The sequence below is a fragment of the Dendrobates tinctorius genome, unplaced genomic scaffold, assembly GCF_039654945.1.
Source record: "Dendrobates tinctorius isolate UK_male_01 unplaced genomic scaffold, ASM3965494v1 ptg000103l, whole genome shotgun sequence".
Lineage (NCBI taxonomy): Eukaryota > Metazoa > Chordata > Amphibia > Anura > Dendrobatidae > Dendrobates > Dendrobates tinctorius.
In genome coordinates this window covers 41,006,369-41,023,010 of record NW_027361771.1, presented here as the reverse complement: position 1 = coordinate 41,023,010, position 16,642 = coordinate 41,006,369, and the positions used below count along the sequence as shown (strand labels likewise).

Sequence of the window (16,642 nt, the reverse complement as noted above, 5' to 3'; positions counted from 1 at the left end):
GGGGGCCGAACCGCTGAAATAATTGTAAGGGGGGCCCGGCCGGGACCCGAGCGGCGAGCGCGGACCAGGCTGCAACGCCCAACTTGCTCAGTTACTGCCGCGGCCGCTGGGTCCGGGCGGGCCCCCCTGATCACCGGGGCCCCATACAGGTGTAATGCCTGTCATGCCCTGATGGCGGCCCTGAATGTTCCTCTAGCTGTTGTTCATTACTTTCATTCATCAGTGTAATTGTACTTATGTTTGAAGCATTGTCCGTTACAATAGCAAGAACCTGTTCTTTTTTGAGTTCGTAATCTTGCAGAACTTTTTCCACTAAGGCCTGGAGAAACTGGCTGCTGTGATGAGCTTTAGTATCTTTTACTGCCAGCGTGTTGGTAACAATTTTTGTTGTCACAAACATATCGAACATTGATGGCAAAATAGTTCACTCTGTGACGTGTACAGGCATCCATTTTAAGAAACATGAAGTGTCTTTTGAGAGTCTTTTTAAGATCTTCCTTTTGTTTAAGGGCTTCTTCAATCACTAATTTTCTAATACTTTCTCTTTCCAGAGAAACACCAAGTTTGGGGGCCATTTCTCCATTAAGAGCTGTAAAAGCTGGTCATGCAAATACTGTTAATGGTACACCATCCTTCACAACAAGCTGTATGAGCTGTCTTTTAGACATATCTGCTGTCATTGTTACAGTAACTTTGTCACTTACAAAATATCTTGTTAATGATGTTTGAGACAATCTTTCCTCCTCCTTTGCCTGGCAGGAAGTGTTAGTCTGTGTGCTACCCAGCTTTCATTCTTTTTGGTACAGATAAGATATGGAGACAGATATGGATAAATGGATAGATAGAGCAGATTTCTAATCTGCTTTTGATATTGAAAACATTACCTATGAGCTCAAAAACCTTTCAGGTGATGCGGTTTTTTAAAAATCTGATTGGCTTTTGCAGCTGAAAAACATGTCCACAAAAAAGCAGCAAAAATGCTGTGTGTGAATGTAGCCTTAGATCAGGAATAGAACAGCCATTTATAGGGTATTTCATAACTTTCCCAAATTCCTATGAAAAAATATTCAACACATTCTGCATTGAACTACTGTACCCAATTTATTATATATTTTAGGAGTCGGTCTATTTTACACCGACTCCAACTCCGACTCCACCAAAATGAGCACCGACTCCGACTCCACAGCCCTGGTAGCAGCACAGCCTTACTTGTTTGTTGATTTTGGATTCCTACATGATTGGGCCCCTGGGAGGTGGATGAAGCTGGATTCCGGCCCAACGGAGAGCCCTGTTATGGTACACGGTACAGGCCACTTGGGTAATGGAATCCATACTCATGTGGATTTGTGTTTGACACTTGGCTAAACCCCCCCCCCCAGAATGGCGATGTTGAACATACACACTGTAGGAGAGTGGTCTAAACATGAGTATGTTCAAGTGGTCACATATGGCAGATGCAGCTGAATTTGAGAAGTGCATATGTGGTTGGCGATGTTGGTATGGGGTTTGATGTGGCTGTGGTGATGGGATCCGTGGTGGAGTTCTGGTTCTGGCTTCCAGGCATATGTAAGTGGTTGGCGGTGGACATCTGCCATCTTTCAAGGAAGTTGAAAACCAGACCTGGATTGTTTGGTTTGGTGCATGACTCTATCACAATTTGTATCGCACCTCTGGCACGCAGCCTCACCTCGTGGGGAATTTTGCGCATATACCATGCAAGACTCCCACCATATGCCTTCTATCATCGTTAACAGTGTGATAGATAATTCAAAACATCAATGTATATTTGGAGCCTGTTACCGGTGGTGGCAAGCTCCCTCCTCTGTCGCCCCGGTGTGGGATGGCTGCAGCCTGTGGTGAGGTATCAAAGGGGAGTGTAGGACTACTGCTACATCCACGTTCATCCTCATCTCGATTGGACTCCTGTGTCCTTCAGAAGGTCATGGTGGTTGGTTTGTTGTTGATGTTGCAGAAGGTCTAGCCTCTTTTTCAACCTCGCCAACAGAGTCCAAGTTGACCTCGGAATCTGATGTTTTTTCTCGTTGCGTAATGTTGGATTCAGTTGTTTTTTGACAAAATTCAAAGGTAACAAATTTTTAATTTATGTACCTTAAGGCCAAGTATAAAAATGCAGGTCCTCGGCTCCCAATGTCCCCATCCACATGATCAGCAAGCTGCAGCCAGACATACAGACATAAAAAGAATTCACTTACCTGCTCGCTGGCTGTCCACAGCACCGTCAGACCGTGACCCGTCCCAGGGACCTGACATCTTCTGCTCTGCTGCAAACCTGCAGCCGCTCCCACGCGGACGCCACGTGCACACCGCTCTTCAGCTTTCTCAGGAATGAGGAAGTGAAGAGGCAGCGTGTGACGTCACATCACATGGTGAGCCGGGGGCGGTGCTGGAGTGACCATCCAACCATGGTGCACTGGGGAGGGGAGGAGGAGCCAAGCGCTGGCCGTCTGTCACAGACTGAGTGAACTGTGAATGTAACACAGGCAGAGCAGGCTGAGGGGGGAGAATGGGGGGGGCCGAACCGCTGAAATAATTGTAAGGGGGGCCCGGCCGGGACCCGAGCGGCGAGCGCGGACCAGGCTGCAACGCCCAACTTGCTCAGTTACTGCCGCGGCCGCTGGGCCCGGGCGGGCCCCCCTGATCACCGGGGCCCCATACAGGTGTAATGCCTGTCATGCCCTGATGGCGGCCCTGAATGTTCCTCTAGCTGTTGTTCATTACTCTCATTCATCAGTGTAATTGTACTTATGTTTGAAGCATTGTCCGTTACAATAGCAAGAACCTGTTCTTTTTTGAGTTCGTAATCTTGCAGAACTTTTTCCACTAAGGCCTGGAGAAACTGGCTGCTGTGATGAGCTTTAGTATCTTTTACTGCCAGCGTGTTGGTAACAATTTTTGTTGTCACAAACATATCGAACATTAATGGCAAAATAGTTCACTCTGTGACATGTACAGGCATCCATTTTAAGAAACATGAAGTGTCTTTTGAGAGTCTTTTTAAGATCTTCCTTTTGTTTAAGGGCTTCTTCAATCACTAATTTTCTAATACTTTCTCTTTCCAGAGAAACACCAAGTTTGGGGGCCATTTCTCCATTAAGAGCTGTAAAAGCTGGTCATGCAAATACTGTTAATGGTACACCATCCTTCACAACAAGCTGTATGAGCTGTCTTTTAGACATATCTGCTGTCATTGTTACAGTAACTTTGTCACTTACAAAATATCTTGTTAATGATGTTTGAGACAATCTTTCCTCCTCCTTTGCCTGGCAGGAAGTGTTAGTCTGTGTGCTACCCAGCTTTCATTCTTTTTGGTACAGATAAGATATGGAGACAGATATGGATAAATGGATAGATAGAGCAGATTTCTAATCTGCTTTTGATATTGAAAACATTACCTATGAGCTCAAAAACCTTTCAGGTGATGCGGTTTTTTAAAAATCTGATTGGCTTTTGCAGCTGAAAAACATGTCCACAAAAAAGCAGCAAAAATGCTGTGTGTGAATGTAGCCTTAGATCAGGAATAGAACAGCCATTTATAGGGTATTTCATAACTTTCCCAAATTCCTATGAAAAAATATTCAACACATTCTGCATTGAACTACTGTACCCAATTTATTATATATTTTAGGAGTCGGTCTATTTTACACCGACTCCAACTCCGACTCCACCAAAATGAGCACCGACTCCGACTCCACAGCCCTGGTAGCAGCACAGCCTTACTTGTTTGTTGATTTTGGATTCCTACATGATTGGGCCCCTGGGAGGTGGATGAAGCTGGATTCCGGCCCAACGGAGAGCCCTGTTATGGTACACGGTACAGGCCACTTGGGTAATGGAATCCATACTCATGTGGATTTGTGTTTGACACTTGGCTAAACCCCCCCCCCAGAATGGCGATGTTGAACATACACACTGTAGGAGAGTGGTCTAAACATGAGTATGTTCAAGTGGTCACATATGGCAGATGCAGCTGAATTTGAGAAGTGCATATGTGGTTGGCGATGTTGGTATGGGGTTTGATGTGGCTGTGGTGATGGGATCCGTGGTGGAGTTCTGGTTCTGGCTTCCAGGCATATGTAAGTGGTTGGCGGTGGACATCTGCCATCTTTCAAGGAAGTTGAAAACCAGACCTGGATTGTTTGGTTTGGTGCATGACTCTATCACAATTTGTATCGCACCTCTGGCACGCAGCCTCACCTCGTGGGGAATTTTGCGCATATACCATGCAAGACTCCCACCATATGCCTTCTATCATCGTTAACAGTGTGATAGATAATTCAAAACATCAATGTATATTTGGAGCCTGTTACCGGTGGTGGCAAGCTCCCTCCTCTGTCGCCCCGGTGTGGGATGGCTGCAGCCTGTGGTGAGGTATCAAAGGGGAGTGTAGGACTACTGCTACATCCACGTTCATCCTCATCTCGATTGGACTCCTGTGTCCTTCAGAAGGTCATGGTGGTTGGTTTGTTGTTGATGTTGCAGAAGGTCTAGCCTCTTTTTCAACCTCGCCAACAGAGTCCAAGTTGACCTCGGAATCTGATGTTTTTTCTCGTTGCGTAATGTTGGATTCAGTTGTTTTTTGACAAAATTCAAAGGTAACAAATTTTTAATTTATGTACCTTAAGGCCAAGTATAAAAATGCAGGTCCTCGGCTCCCAATGTCCCCATCCACATGATCAGCAAGCTGCAGCCAGACATACAGACATAAAAAGAATTCACTTACCTGCTCGCTGGCTGTCCACAGCACCGTCAGACCGTGACCCGTCCCAGGGACCTGACATCTTCTGCTCTGCTGCAAACCTGCAGCCGCTCCCACGCGGACGCCACGTGCACACCGCTCTTCAGCTTTCTCAGGAATGAGGAAGTGAAGAGGCAGCGTGTGACGTCACATCACATGGTGAGCCGGGGGCGGTGCTGGAGTGACCATCCAACCATGGTGCACTGGGGAGGGGAGGAGGAGCCAAGCGCTGGCCGTCTGTCACAGACTGAGTGAACTGTGAATGTAACACAGGCAGAGCAGGCTGAGGGGGGAGAATGGGGGGGGCCGAACCGCTGAAATAATTGTAAGGGGGGCCCGGCCGGGACCCGAGCGGCGAGCGCGGACCAGGCTGCAACGCCCAACTTGCTCAGTTACTGCCGCGGCCGCTGGGCCCGGGCGGGCCCCCCTGATCACCGGGGCCCCATACAGGTGTAATGCCTGTCATGCCCTGATGGCGGCCCTGAATGTTCCTCTAGCTGTTGTTCATTACTCTCATTCATCAGTGTAATTGTACTTATGTTTGAAGCATTGTCCGTTACAATAGCAAGAACCTGTTCTTTTTTGAGTTCGTAATCTTGCAGAACTTTTTCCACTAAGGCCTGGAGAAACTGGCTGCTGTGATGAGCTTTAGTATCTTTTACTGCCAGCGTGTTGGTAACAATTTTTGTTGTCACAAACATATCGAACATTGATGGCAAAATAGTTCACTCTGTGACGTGTACAGGCATCCATTTTAAGAAACATGAAGTGTCTTTTGAGAGTCTTTTTAAGATCTTCCTTTTGTTTAAGGGCTTCTTCAATCACTAATTTTCTAATACTTTCTCTTTCCAGAGAAACACCAAGTTTGGGGGCCATTTCTCCATTAAGAGCTGTAAAAGCTGGTCATGCAAATACTGTTAATGGTACACCATCCTTCACAACAAGCTGTATGAGCTGTCTTTTAGACATATCTGCTGTCATTGTTACAGTAACTTTGTCACTTACAAAATATCTTGTTAATGATGTTTGAGACAATCTTTCCTCCTCCTTTGCCTGGCAGGAAGTGTTAGTCTGTGTGCTACCCAGCTTTCATTCTTTTTGGTACAGATAAGATATGGAGACAGATATGGATAAATGGATAGATAGAGCAGATTTCTAATCTGCTTTTGATATTGAAAACATTACCTATGAGCTCAAAAACCTTTCAGGTGATGCGGTTTTTTAAAAATCTGATTGGCTTTTGCAGCTGAAAAACATGTCCACAAAAAAGCAGCAAAAATGCTGTGTGTGAATGTAGCCTTAGATCAGGAATAGAACAGCCATTTATAGGGTATTTCATAACTTTCCCAAATTCCTATGAAAAAATATTCAACACATTCTGCATTGAACTACTGTACCCAATTTATTATATATTTTAGGAGTCGGTCTATTTTACACCGACTCCAACTCCGACTCCACCAAAATGAGCACCGACTCCGACTCCACAGCCCTGGTAGCAGCACAGCCTTACTTGTTTGTTGATTTTGGATTCCTACATGATTGGGCCCCTGGGAGGTGGATGAAGCTGGATTCCGGCCCAACGGAGAGCCCTGTTATGGTACACGGTACAGGCCACTTGGGTAATGGAATCCATACTCATGTGGATTTGTGTTTGACACTTGGCTAAACCCCCCCCCCAGAATGGCGATGTTGAACATACACACTGTAGGAGAGTGGTCTAAACATGAGTATGTTCAAGTGGTCACATATGGCAGATGCAGCTGAATTTGAGAAGTGCATATGTGGTTGGCGATGTTGGTATGGGGTTTGATGTGGCTGTGGTGATGGGATCCGTGGTGGAGTTCTGGTTCTGGCTTCCAGGCATATGTAAGTGGTTGGCGGTGGACATCTGCCATCTTTCAAGGAAGTTGAAAACCAGACCTGGATTGTTTGGTTTGGTGCATGACTCTATCACAATTTGTATCGCACCTCTGGCACGCAGCCTCACCTCGTGGGGAATTTTGCGCATATACCATGCAAGACTCCCACCATATGCCTTCTATCATCGTTAACAGTGTGATAGATAATTCAAAACATCAATGTATATTTGGAGCCTGTTACCGGTGGTGGCAAGCTCCCTCCTCTGTCGCCCCGGTGTGGGATGGCTGCAGCCTGTGGTGAGGTATCAAAGGGGAGTGTAGGACTACTGCTACATCCACGTTCATCCTCATCTCGATTGGACTCCTGTGTCCTTCAGAAGGTCATGGTGGTTGGTTTGTTGTTGATGTTGCAGAAGGTCTAGCCTCTTTTTCAACCTCGCCAACAGAGTCCAAGTTGACCTCGGAATCTGATGTTTTTTCTCGTTGCGTAATGTTGGATTCAGTTGTTTTTTGACAAAATTCAAAGGTAACAAATTTTTAATTTATGTACCTTAAGGCCAAGTATAAAAATGCATGTCTTGCATGCACTTATTAGGTCATAATGTATATATTTCCGCTTTTTACTGGCTGCTGCACCACTACTGTCGCTCACAGCAGTACTGCACCACCGTCTTACGACATCAGCCACTACAAAGTGACACAATAAATCAATCTAAGCATGATAACCTTGTTTGCGTTTTGAATGATAGGTTACAGTATAATCTTGCCTTCAGTTTGCCAAGTGTGTATGAACAAACATGCCAGTTATTCAAGATAACACCATGTGGAATAATGTATTTAATTTATTTTTTTTTGGCTTTACTTACTAATGTCCTGCTGTACCTCACATGGACTTTCCTCATAACTGGTGAACATCTGGCAACATATGCGTTTCCAAGCTGCATCCTTTTGATTGCGGTCTGCATAATTGGCATCACGTTGGTCCCAGATTTCAGGCTTTTCATGCACAAGAATTAGCATTTCCATATTGTCTTGCTATGTTGCTGGTATCCGTGGAGGCATGCTCCCGGCTTTTTTATTGGTTGCCAGGACAATCTGCATGTAAAGCTTCCTGTTCTTGGCTGATGCAATTTCCTGGTTTCAGGAAAATGTGTGCGTATTTGTCACGCGCTATACTGATGGTCCGTGTGGTGTCAGAGCTTTTCTCGCACCCTTAGGCTTGCATTGGCGAGGCTCAGATGATATACATACGCGTACAATTGCAGCCTGCTGCGAGTTTACATGCATGCCGAAAACGCATGAGAAAAAAACCCGGTGATGTGATCTGCCCCATAGATTAACACTGGTCCGAGTGCTATGCTGTTTTCTCGCAGAGCACTTGGCTGCATTCTATGGTAGTGTCACTCCAGCCTTAACAGTTGCATATAATTCTCAACTGCTAGCGTTTATTGCAGCTCGAGCAGGGAAAAATGATAAAAGCGGTCTTCATTACCCGCCACCGGGGAACAGCGCTTACAGTACGTGTAATACTGTGCGGGACATTTTGTAGCCCGTGCTGCTGTTAAAAAATGGCCATGTCAGCGTATTTTGCGTGAGGAAACACAGTCCATGGAAACATACTGACATGTGTACAGACCCATTCACTTGAATGGGTCTACGCATGCAAGTGGCTCCTGTATGTGTGAAAACTGTCACCACATGTGTAAGGATACACTGACCTCTAAAAGAGCCCTAAGAGACAGGAAAAAGAGTTGTTGTCAATAATACATTCTCTAAATGGGATAAAGCATACCTCCCAACTTTTGAAGGGAAAGAGGGACAAAGGCTGCGGTGCAAATTTTAGACCATACCCATTTTGCGACTAGTCACGCCCAGTCGCACTCATTTAGAGCTGCTGATCACACTGACTGCTATTAGGGGCATAGTGGCATTATGGGCACACTGACTGGTACTAAAGGAAAAGAAATAAAGAGGAGAGAGAGAAAAAAGAAAGTATAGAAAGAAAGTAGAGAAAGAAAGGTGAGCGAGAGAGAAAGAAAACACAGAGAGAGAGAGAGAACTGAGAGAAGAACAGAGAGAAAGAAGAAAGAACAGAGAAAGAAAGAAAGAAAGAAAGAAAGAGGGGAAAGAAAGAACAGAGAGAAAGAAAGGTGAAAGAAAGAACAGAGAGAAAGGGTGAAAGAAAGAACGAACGAAAGAACAGAGAAAAATAAAGAGGGGAAATAGAGAAAAAGAAAGCAGGGACAGAAAAAAAAACAGAAAGAAAGAACAGAGAGAGAGAACAGAGAGAAAGGGGAAAGAATAGAGAGAAAGAAAGAGGGGGCAGAAAAGAAGAACAGAGGAAGAGCAAAAGAAAGAAAGAGAGCAAAGAAAGAAAGAATAGAGAGAGAAAGAAAAAGAAACAACAGAGAAAAAAAGAAAGAGGGGAAAGAAAGAACAGAGCGATAGAGAGAAAGAAAGAGGGGAAGAAAGAAGAGAAAGAAAGAAAAAAATAAGAGAAAGAAAGATGGGAAAGAAAGAAAGAACAGACAGAGAAAGAAAGAAGGGAAAGAGATAAAGAAGTAAAGAAAGAAAGAACAGAGAGAAAGAAAGAGGAAAGACAGAAAGAACAGAGAGATAATGAAAGAACAGAGAGAGAAAGAAGCAAAAGAAAGATTAGAGAAAGAAAGAACAGATAAAGAAAAAGAGAGGGAAAGACAGAACAGTGAATGAGAAAGAAACAGAGAGAAAGAAAGAAAAGAGAAAGAAAGAAACAGAGAAAGAAAGAAAGATTCTATAAAGAAACTATAGCAGCCCGGCTCCCATTGTAATGACCACCTGAGCCTCCCGGTGCAGGACATATCATGATCCGCTCATATGGCCGGCATCCCCGATTCCAAGGCGATCCCGCTGTCCAAGGACATGGTGATGGATCTGAAGCATTCCTGGTTCCGTCACAATCTCCTCATGAAATTACTTCATTTCTGGTCAGCTTCCAGCACATCTTGGGGCTCCGCCGTATACTCCTATATCCGTGGGAAAAGCCCACTTTGTATGCCTTGTACACACTTGGCTCCGCTCCATACATCCAGTGCACATATGACTCCACTCCGTACACACACAGCTCCGCATACCCTATACACACGCGGCTCCGCTCCATACACCAAGTACACACGTGGCTCCACTCCGTATGCCCCATACACGCGCTGCTCCACTCTGTACACCTCGTACACATGCGGCTCCGCTCTGTACACCTCACACACATGCGGCTCCGCTCCGTACACCTCGTACACACGTGGCTCCGTACAGATACGATGTTTTGATTGCCTGTTATTGTATTTTATTGTAATGTTGCGGCGATCAAAAAATGAATTTCTGGCATTTTAATTTTTTTCTCATGCCATTAACCGATCGGATTAATAATTTTTATATTTTGATAAATGCGGCATTTCTGAATGCAGCGATACCAAATGTGTATTTTTTTAACTGTAAATTTTTATTACATTTTTCAAGTATAACAATTTAACATAAGGATAAAAAAAATCCAAGCAAATTTATTCAGAAACATTTTCTAAAGATTAAATTACTGTAAATTAAAGGAGCTACAAGGCAAAACAGTTCTATAGAGTAGTAGGGATCACTCCCTCCAGTAGTCCAAATGAGTACTTGGGGAACAGGGAGAGGGGAGTAGTTTTATCTATAAAATGTCAGTGTGTGTCCGGACCATGATACTGTGTGTAGGGGCTGTGGAGACCGGATACTAAGTAGGTGGCATAATAATTGTATAACCCGCTTAATGTCATTCAAAAAAAATACAAAAATATTTTTAAATATAAATAGAGAAAGTGACAGTCCAATCTGAATCTATTTTCTATAGCAGGCAATATGTGAAATGCAGCCAAAAGATAGACAGATGTCCCCTCCTCATCAAGCAGGTCACAAGGTGGAGGTCTCAGCATAAGACATCTGGAGAAGATTTAGTGCATTTTTATAGATCGGATTTGACTGAACCCGAGAGATTGCCTTCAGGAGTAACTTAGGGTTTTTCAGCTTCTTTGCCATACCCTGGTGAGAAAAGAGCAGGTTATCTCTAGAGAAACTAAAACCTTTTAAGCACAATTAAACAAAACTGTGCCTATCCTGCTCCTCTAATACACTCACTGGCCACTTTATTAGGTACACCTGTCCAACTGTGTGTTAAGACTTAATTTCTAATCAGCCAATCACATGGCGGCAACTCAGTGCATTTAGGCATGTAGACATGGTCAAGACAATCTCCTGCAGTTCAAACCGAGCATCAGTATGGGGAAGAAAGGTGATTTGAGTGCCTTTGAACGTGGCATGATTGTTGGTGCCAGAAGGGCTGGTCTGAGAATTTCAGAAACTGCTGATCTACTGGGATTTTCACGCACAACCATCTCTAGGGTTTACAGAGAATGGTCCGAAAAAGAAAAAAAATCCAGTGAGCGGCAGTTCTGTGGCCGGAAATGCCATGTTGATGCCAGAGGTCAGAGGAGAATGGGCAGACTGGTTCGAGCTGATAGAAAGGCAACAGTGACTCAAATTGCCACCCGTTACAACCAAGGTAGGCAGAAGAGCATCTCTGAACGCACAGTGCGTCGAACTTTGAGGCAGATGGGCTACAGCAGCAGAAGACCACACTGGGTACCACTCCTCTCAGCTAAGAACAGGAAACTGAGGCTACAATTTGCACAAGCTCATCGAAATTGGACAGTAGAAGATTGGAAAAACGTTGCCTGGTCTGATGAGTCTCGATTTCTGCTGCGACATTCGGATGGTAGGGTCAGAATTTGGCGTAAACAACATGAAAGCATGGATCCATCCTGCCTTGTATCAACGGTTCAGGCTGCTGGTGGTGGTGTCATGGTGTGGGGAATTTTTTCTGGGCACTCTTTGGGCCCCTTGGTACCAATTGAGCATCGTTGCAACGCCACAGCCTACCTGAGTATTGATGCTGACCATGTCCATCCCTTTATGACCACAATGTACCCAACATCTGATGGCTACTTTCAGCAGGATAATGCGCCATGTCATAAAGCTCGAATCAACTCAGATTGGTTTCTTGAACATGACAATGAGTTTACTGTACTCAAATGGCCTCCTCAGTCACCAGATCTCAATCCAATAGAGCATCTTTGGGATGTGGTGGAACGGGAGATTCGCATCAGGGATGTGCAGCCGACAAATCTGCGCCAACTGTGTGATGCCATCATGTCAATATGGTCCAAAATCTCTGAGGAATGCTTCCAGCACCTTGTTGAATCTCTGCCACGAAGAATTGAGGCAGTTCTGAAGGCAAAAGGGGGTCCAACCCCTTACTAGCATGGTGTACCTAATAAAGTGGCCAGTGAGTGTATATTACACGTTTCTTACATATGCATGAACCATACAGTATGACAAACATATGCCCATAGAGCAGCAGAATAGGTACATACAGTATAATCCCATTATTGCAGGGTGTAGGCGTGAAATTCCGGGGACACTATTACACATGACAGACACTGTGACACAGTTGGGAGGGGTGGAAGTATGCAAATGAAGACAGGAAGCAGAGTTTTATTCCAGGCACCGCACGCCCCAGAGCCTGGAAGAAATCCTTTGCATAAAGAACGATTTTTCACCAACAAGACTGTAGATATGAGGCATTAAGATATGACCAGTTTAAAATTTCTAACATCATATGCCTATTTTAATAGGTTATATACATCCCAGGGGGTGATAGATTTCCTTTAACCCCTTAATGACCAAGCCAAATTTTACAATTCTGACCAGTGTCAGTTTATGAGGTTAAAACTCTGGAACGCTTTAACGTATCCCACTGATTCGGAGATTGTTTTTTAATGATGTGTTGACTTTATGATAGTTGTAAATGTATTCGATATGAAAAAAGAAAAAAAAAACAAATTTGGGAAAAAATTTTAAATATTTAGCAATTTTCAAACTTTTAATTCTTATGGCCTTAAATCAGAGTTATGTCACACAAAATAGTTAATAAATAACATTTCACACATGTCAACTTTATATCAGCACAATTTTTGAAACAATTGTTTTTGTTAGGAAGTTAAAAGGGTTAAAAATTGACCAGCAATTTCTCATTTTTCCAACAAAATTTACAAAACCATTAGTCTAGGGACCACATTACATTTGAAGTGACTTTGGGTACTTTCTGTCATAGCGACCGCTCAAAAAGCGACACCATTCTAAAAACTACACCCCTTAAGGTGCTCAAAGTCGCATTCAAGAAGTTTGTTAACCATTCACGGGACTTCATAGGAACTGAAGAAATATGGAAGGAAAAAAATGAACATTTAATTTCCCACAGAAGATTTACTTTAGCTCCAAATTTATTTTCACAAGGGTAACAGAGTAAATAGACATTAAAATATGTTGTGCTATTTCTCCTGAGTATGCCGATACCCCATATATTGGGGAAAACCACTGTTTGGACGTTACGGCAGGGCTTGGAAGGGAAGGAGGACCGCTTGACTTTTTGAAAAAAAAAATGGTTGGAATTGAGTGCGGATGGAATGTTGCGTTTGGAGAGCCCCTGATGTGCCTAAACAGTGGAAATCCACCATTTAGGAAACCAGACCCCTTAGGGAACTTATGCAAAGGTACCAGGTGCTCATGACACATTTAGATAAGTTTATAACATAGAGCTGTGAAAATAATAAAACACAAAACCACATTCAAGAAGTTTATTAACCCTACAGGTTCTTCAAATGAATTAAAGCATTTTGAAAAATCCTTTTTTTGCCACAAAAATGATGCATTTTCTCAAGGATAACAGGAGAGAAATTTCTCCTGAGTACACAGATATCCCATTTGTGGCGAAAAATTCTCCTGGAGGGAAGGAGTGCCATTTGACTTTTGGAAAGCAAAATTGGCTAGAATAGCAGATGTCATGTAGTGTTTGCAGAGACCCTGAAGTGCCCAAACATTGGAAACCCCACAAGTGACCTTATTTTTGAAACTACACTCCTCAAGGAACTTATTTATTTAGAGATGTGGTAAACACCTTGAACATACAGGTGTTTCACAGAATTTTATAACATTGAGCCATGAAAATAAGAAAAACAAAAACATTTTTCCAGTAAACATGTTGCTTTAGCCCCATTTTTTTTATTTTCACAAGAGTAACAGGAGAAGATGGATGCCAAACTTTGCTAAACAATTTCTCCTGACTACACTGATACCCCATATGTGCTGGAAAACTACTGTTTGGGCGGATGACAAGGATTGGAAGGGAAGGAGGACAATTTGACTTTTGTAATGCAAAATTGGAATAGATAGTGGACGCAATGTCTCATTTGTAGAGCCCCTGATGTGCCTAAACAGTGGAAACCCAACAAAAGTGACCCCATTTTGATAACTAGACCCCCCTCAAGGAATTTATCTAGATGTGTAGTGAGCACCTTGAACCCACAGGTGCTTCACATAAATTTTATAACAGTCATGAAAATAATACATTTTACCCACAAATTTTTTTTTTCCCCCAATTTTTTCATTTTCACAAGGATAATATGAGAAAATGGACCCTGCAATCTGTTGTGCAATTTCACCTGAGTACACAGATACCCCATATGTAATTATAAAGAACTGTCTGGGTGCTTGGAAGAAAAGTAGCACCATTTGAGTGTTTTAGTGTCATTTTTGCTGGAATTGCGGACACCACATCAAATTTGAAGAACTCCTGACAAGCCAAAACAGCAGAAACCACAGAAGTGACCCCATTTTGGAAATCACACCTCTTGAGAAATTTATCCAGGGTGTAATGAGCATTTTTAACCCTCGGGCTAGTCACAGTATTGTATAGCACTGCGTTGAGTCAATGGAAAATTACCATTTTTTTCCACTGATGTAAATACCTGTATTTTTCAGACTATAAGACACACCGGATCATAAGGCGTACCTACAGTTGTGGCCAAAAGTATTGACACCCCTGCAATTCTGTCAGATAATACTCAGTTTCTTCCTGAAAATGATTGCAAACACAAATTCTTTGGTATTATTATCTTCATTTAGTTTGTCTTAAATGAAGAAACACAAAAAGAATTGTCCTAAAGCCAAATTGGATATAATTCCACTCCAAACATAAAAAAGAGGGTGGACAAAAGTATTGGCACCGTTTGAAAAATCATGTGATGCTTCTCTAATTTGTGTAAGTAACAGCACCTGTAACTTACCTGTGGCACCTAACAGGTGTTGGCAATAACTAAATCACACTTACAGCCAGTTGACATGGATTAAAGTTGACTCAACCTCTGTCCTGTGTCCTTGTGTGTACCACATTGAGCATGGAGAAAAGAAAGAAGACCAAAGAACTGTCTGAGGACTTGAGAAACCAAATTGTGAAGAAGCATGAGCAATCTCAAGGCTACAAGTCTATCTCCAAAGACCTGAATGTTCCTGTGTCTACCATGCGCAGTGTCATCAAGAAGTTTAAAGCCCATGGCACTGTGGCTAACCTCCCTAGATGTGGACGGAAAAGAAAAATTGACAAGAGATTTCAACGCAAGATTGTGCGGATGTTGGATAAAGAACCTCGACTAACATCCAAACAAGTTCAAGCTGCCCTGCTGTCCGAGGGTACAACAGTGTCAACCCGTACTATCCGTCGGCGTCTGAATGAAAAGGGACTGTATGGTAGGAGACCCAGGAAGACCCCACTTCTTACCCCGAGACATAAAAAAGCCAGGCTGGAGTTTGCCAAAACTTACCTGAAAAAGCTTAAAACGTTTTGGAAGAATGTTCTCTGGTCAGATGAGACAAAAGTAGAGCTTTTTGGGCAACGGCATCAACATAGAGTTTACAGGAGAAAAAAAGAGGCATTCAAAGAAAAGAACACGGTCCCTACAGTCAAACATGGCGGAGGTTCCCTGATGTTTTGGGGTTGCTTTGCTGCCTCTGGCACTGGACTGCTTGACCGTGTGCATGGCATTTTGAAGTCTAAAGACTACCAACAAATTTTGCAGCATAATGTAGAGCCCAGTGTGAGAAAGCTGGGTCTCCCTCAGAGGTCATGGGTCTTCCAGCAGGACAATGACCCAAAACACACTTCAAAAAGCACTAGAAAATGGTTTGAGAGAAAGCACTGGAGACTTCTAAGGTGGCCAGCAATGAGTCCAGACCTGAATCCTATAGAACTCCTGTGGAGAGATCTAAAAATGGCAGTTTGGAGAAGGCACCCTTCAAATATCAGGGACCTGGAGCAGTTTGCCAAAGAAGAATGGTTTAAAATTCCAGCAGAGCATTGTAAGAAACTCATTGATGGTTACCGGAAGCGGATGGTCGCAGTTATTTTGGCTAAAGGTTGTGCAACCAAGTATTAGGCTGAGGGTGCCAATACTTTTGTCTGGCCCATTTTTGGAGTTTTGTGTGAAATCATCAATGTTTTGCTTTTTGCTTCATTCTCTTTTGTGTTTTTTCATTTAAGACAAATTAAATGAAGATAATAATACCAAAGAATTTGTGTTTGCAATCATTTTCAGGAAGAAACTGAGTATTATCTGACAGAATTGCAGGGGTGTCAATACTTTTGGCCACAACTGTAGGTTTTAGAGGAAAAAATAACATTGAAGCAAAAAATGTAGTCAACATGCACTGTTAAGGGAGGGGGATCTTCTGCTGACACTTGCATAGGGATAATGGCCCCCCAGTTCTGTACCTATATCCCCAATCCTGGTATAAGTTTAGGCAGATTTAGAAATGAATTTCTGAGACAAGGGCACAACATTTAGGAGATGGGCATTTGTGCATAGGGTGATGCTTCCTAAAAATAAGCCCAAGGTAACCAAATTCAAATTTTTCTTACAAATGTAACAAAAACTTTAATTTGATTTCTTTGGAGTACAGATTTTGCTGGAATGGTTTGAAGGTGCCATGTCACATTGACACAGCACCTAACATGCCAGAAAAGTAGGCCACCCCCTATAACATTAGAAGATAGCTCCATGATCGTGAGGTATACTGGATGTACCATTTGGACAACTGCAAGCTTATGGGTTTAAATACTCGCAAAGAGCTC

General features: G+C 43.2%; 1 protein-coding gene and 1 long non-coding RNA gene across 3 annotated transcripts in view; one reads left to right on the top strand and one right to left on the bottom strand.

Moving 5' to 3' along the window:
- Positions 1-16,642, top strand: part of LOC141100082 (uncharacterized) — a 248,453-nt gene that overhangs the window by 216,924 nt on the left and 14,887 nt on the right. The gene's annotated exons all lie outside the window — the stretch shown is intronic.
- Positions 10,070-16,642, bottom strand: part of LOC141100080 (centromere protein Q-like) — a 74,450-nt gene continuing 67,877 nt past the window's right edge. For both annotated transcript variants that reach the window (XM_073588284.1, XM_073588283.1), the window contains exon 9: positions 10,070-10,659. In XM_073588284.1, the coding sequence (XP_073444385.1) occupies positions 10,531-10,659 (129 nt within the window). In that variant the 3' untranslated portion in view covers positions 10,070-10,530. The remainder of the gene's footprint in view (positions 10,660-16,642) is intronic.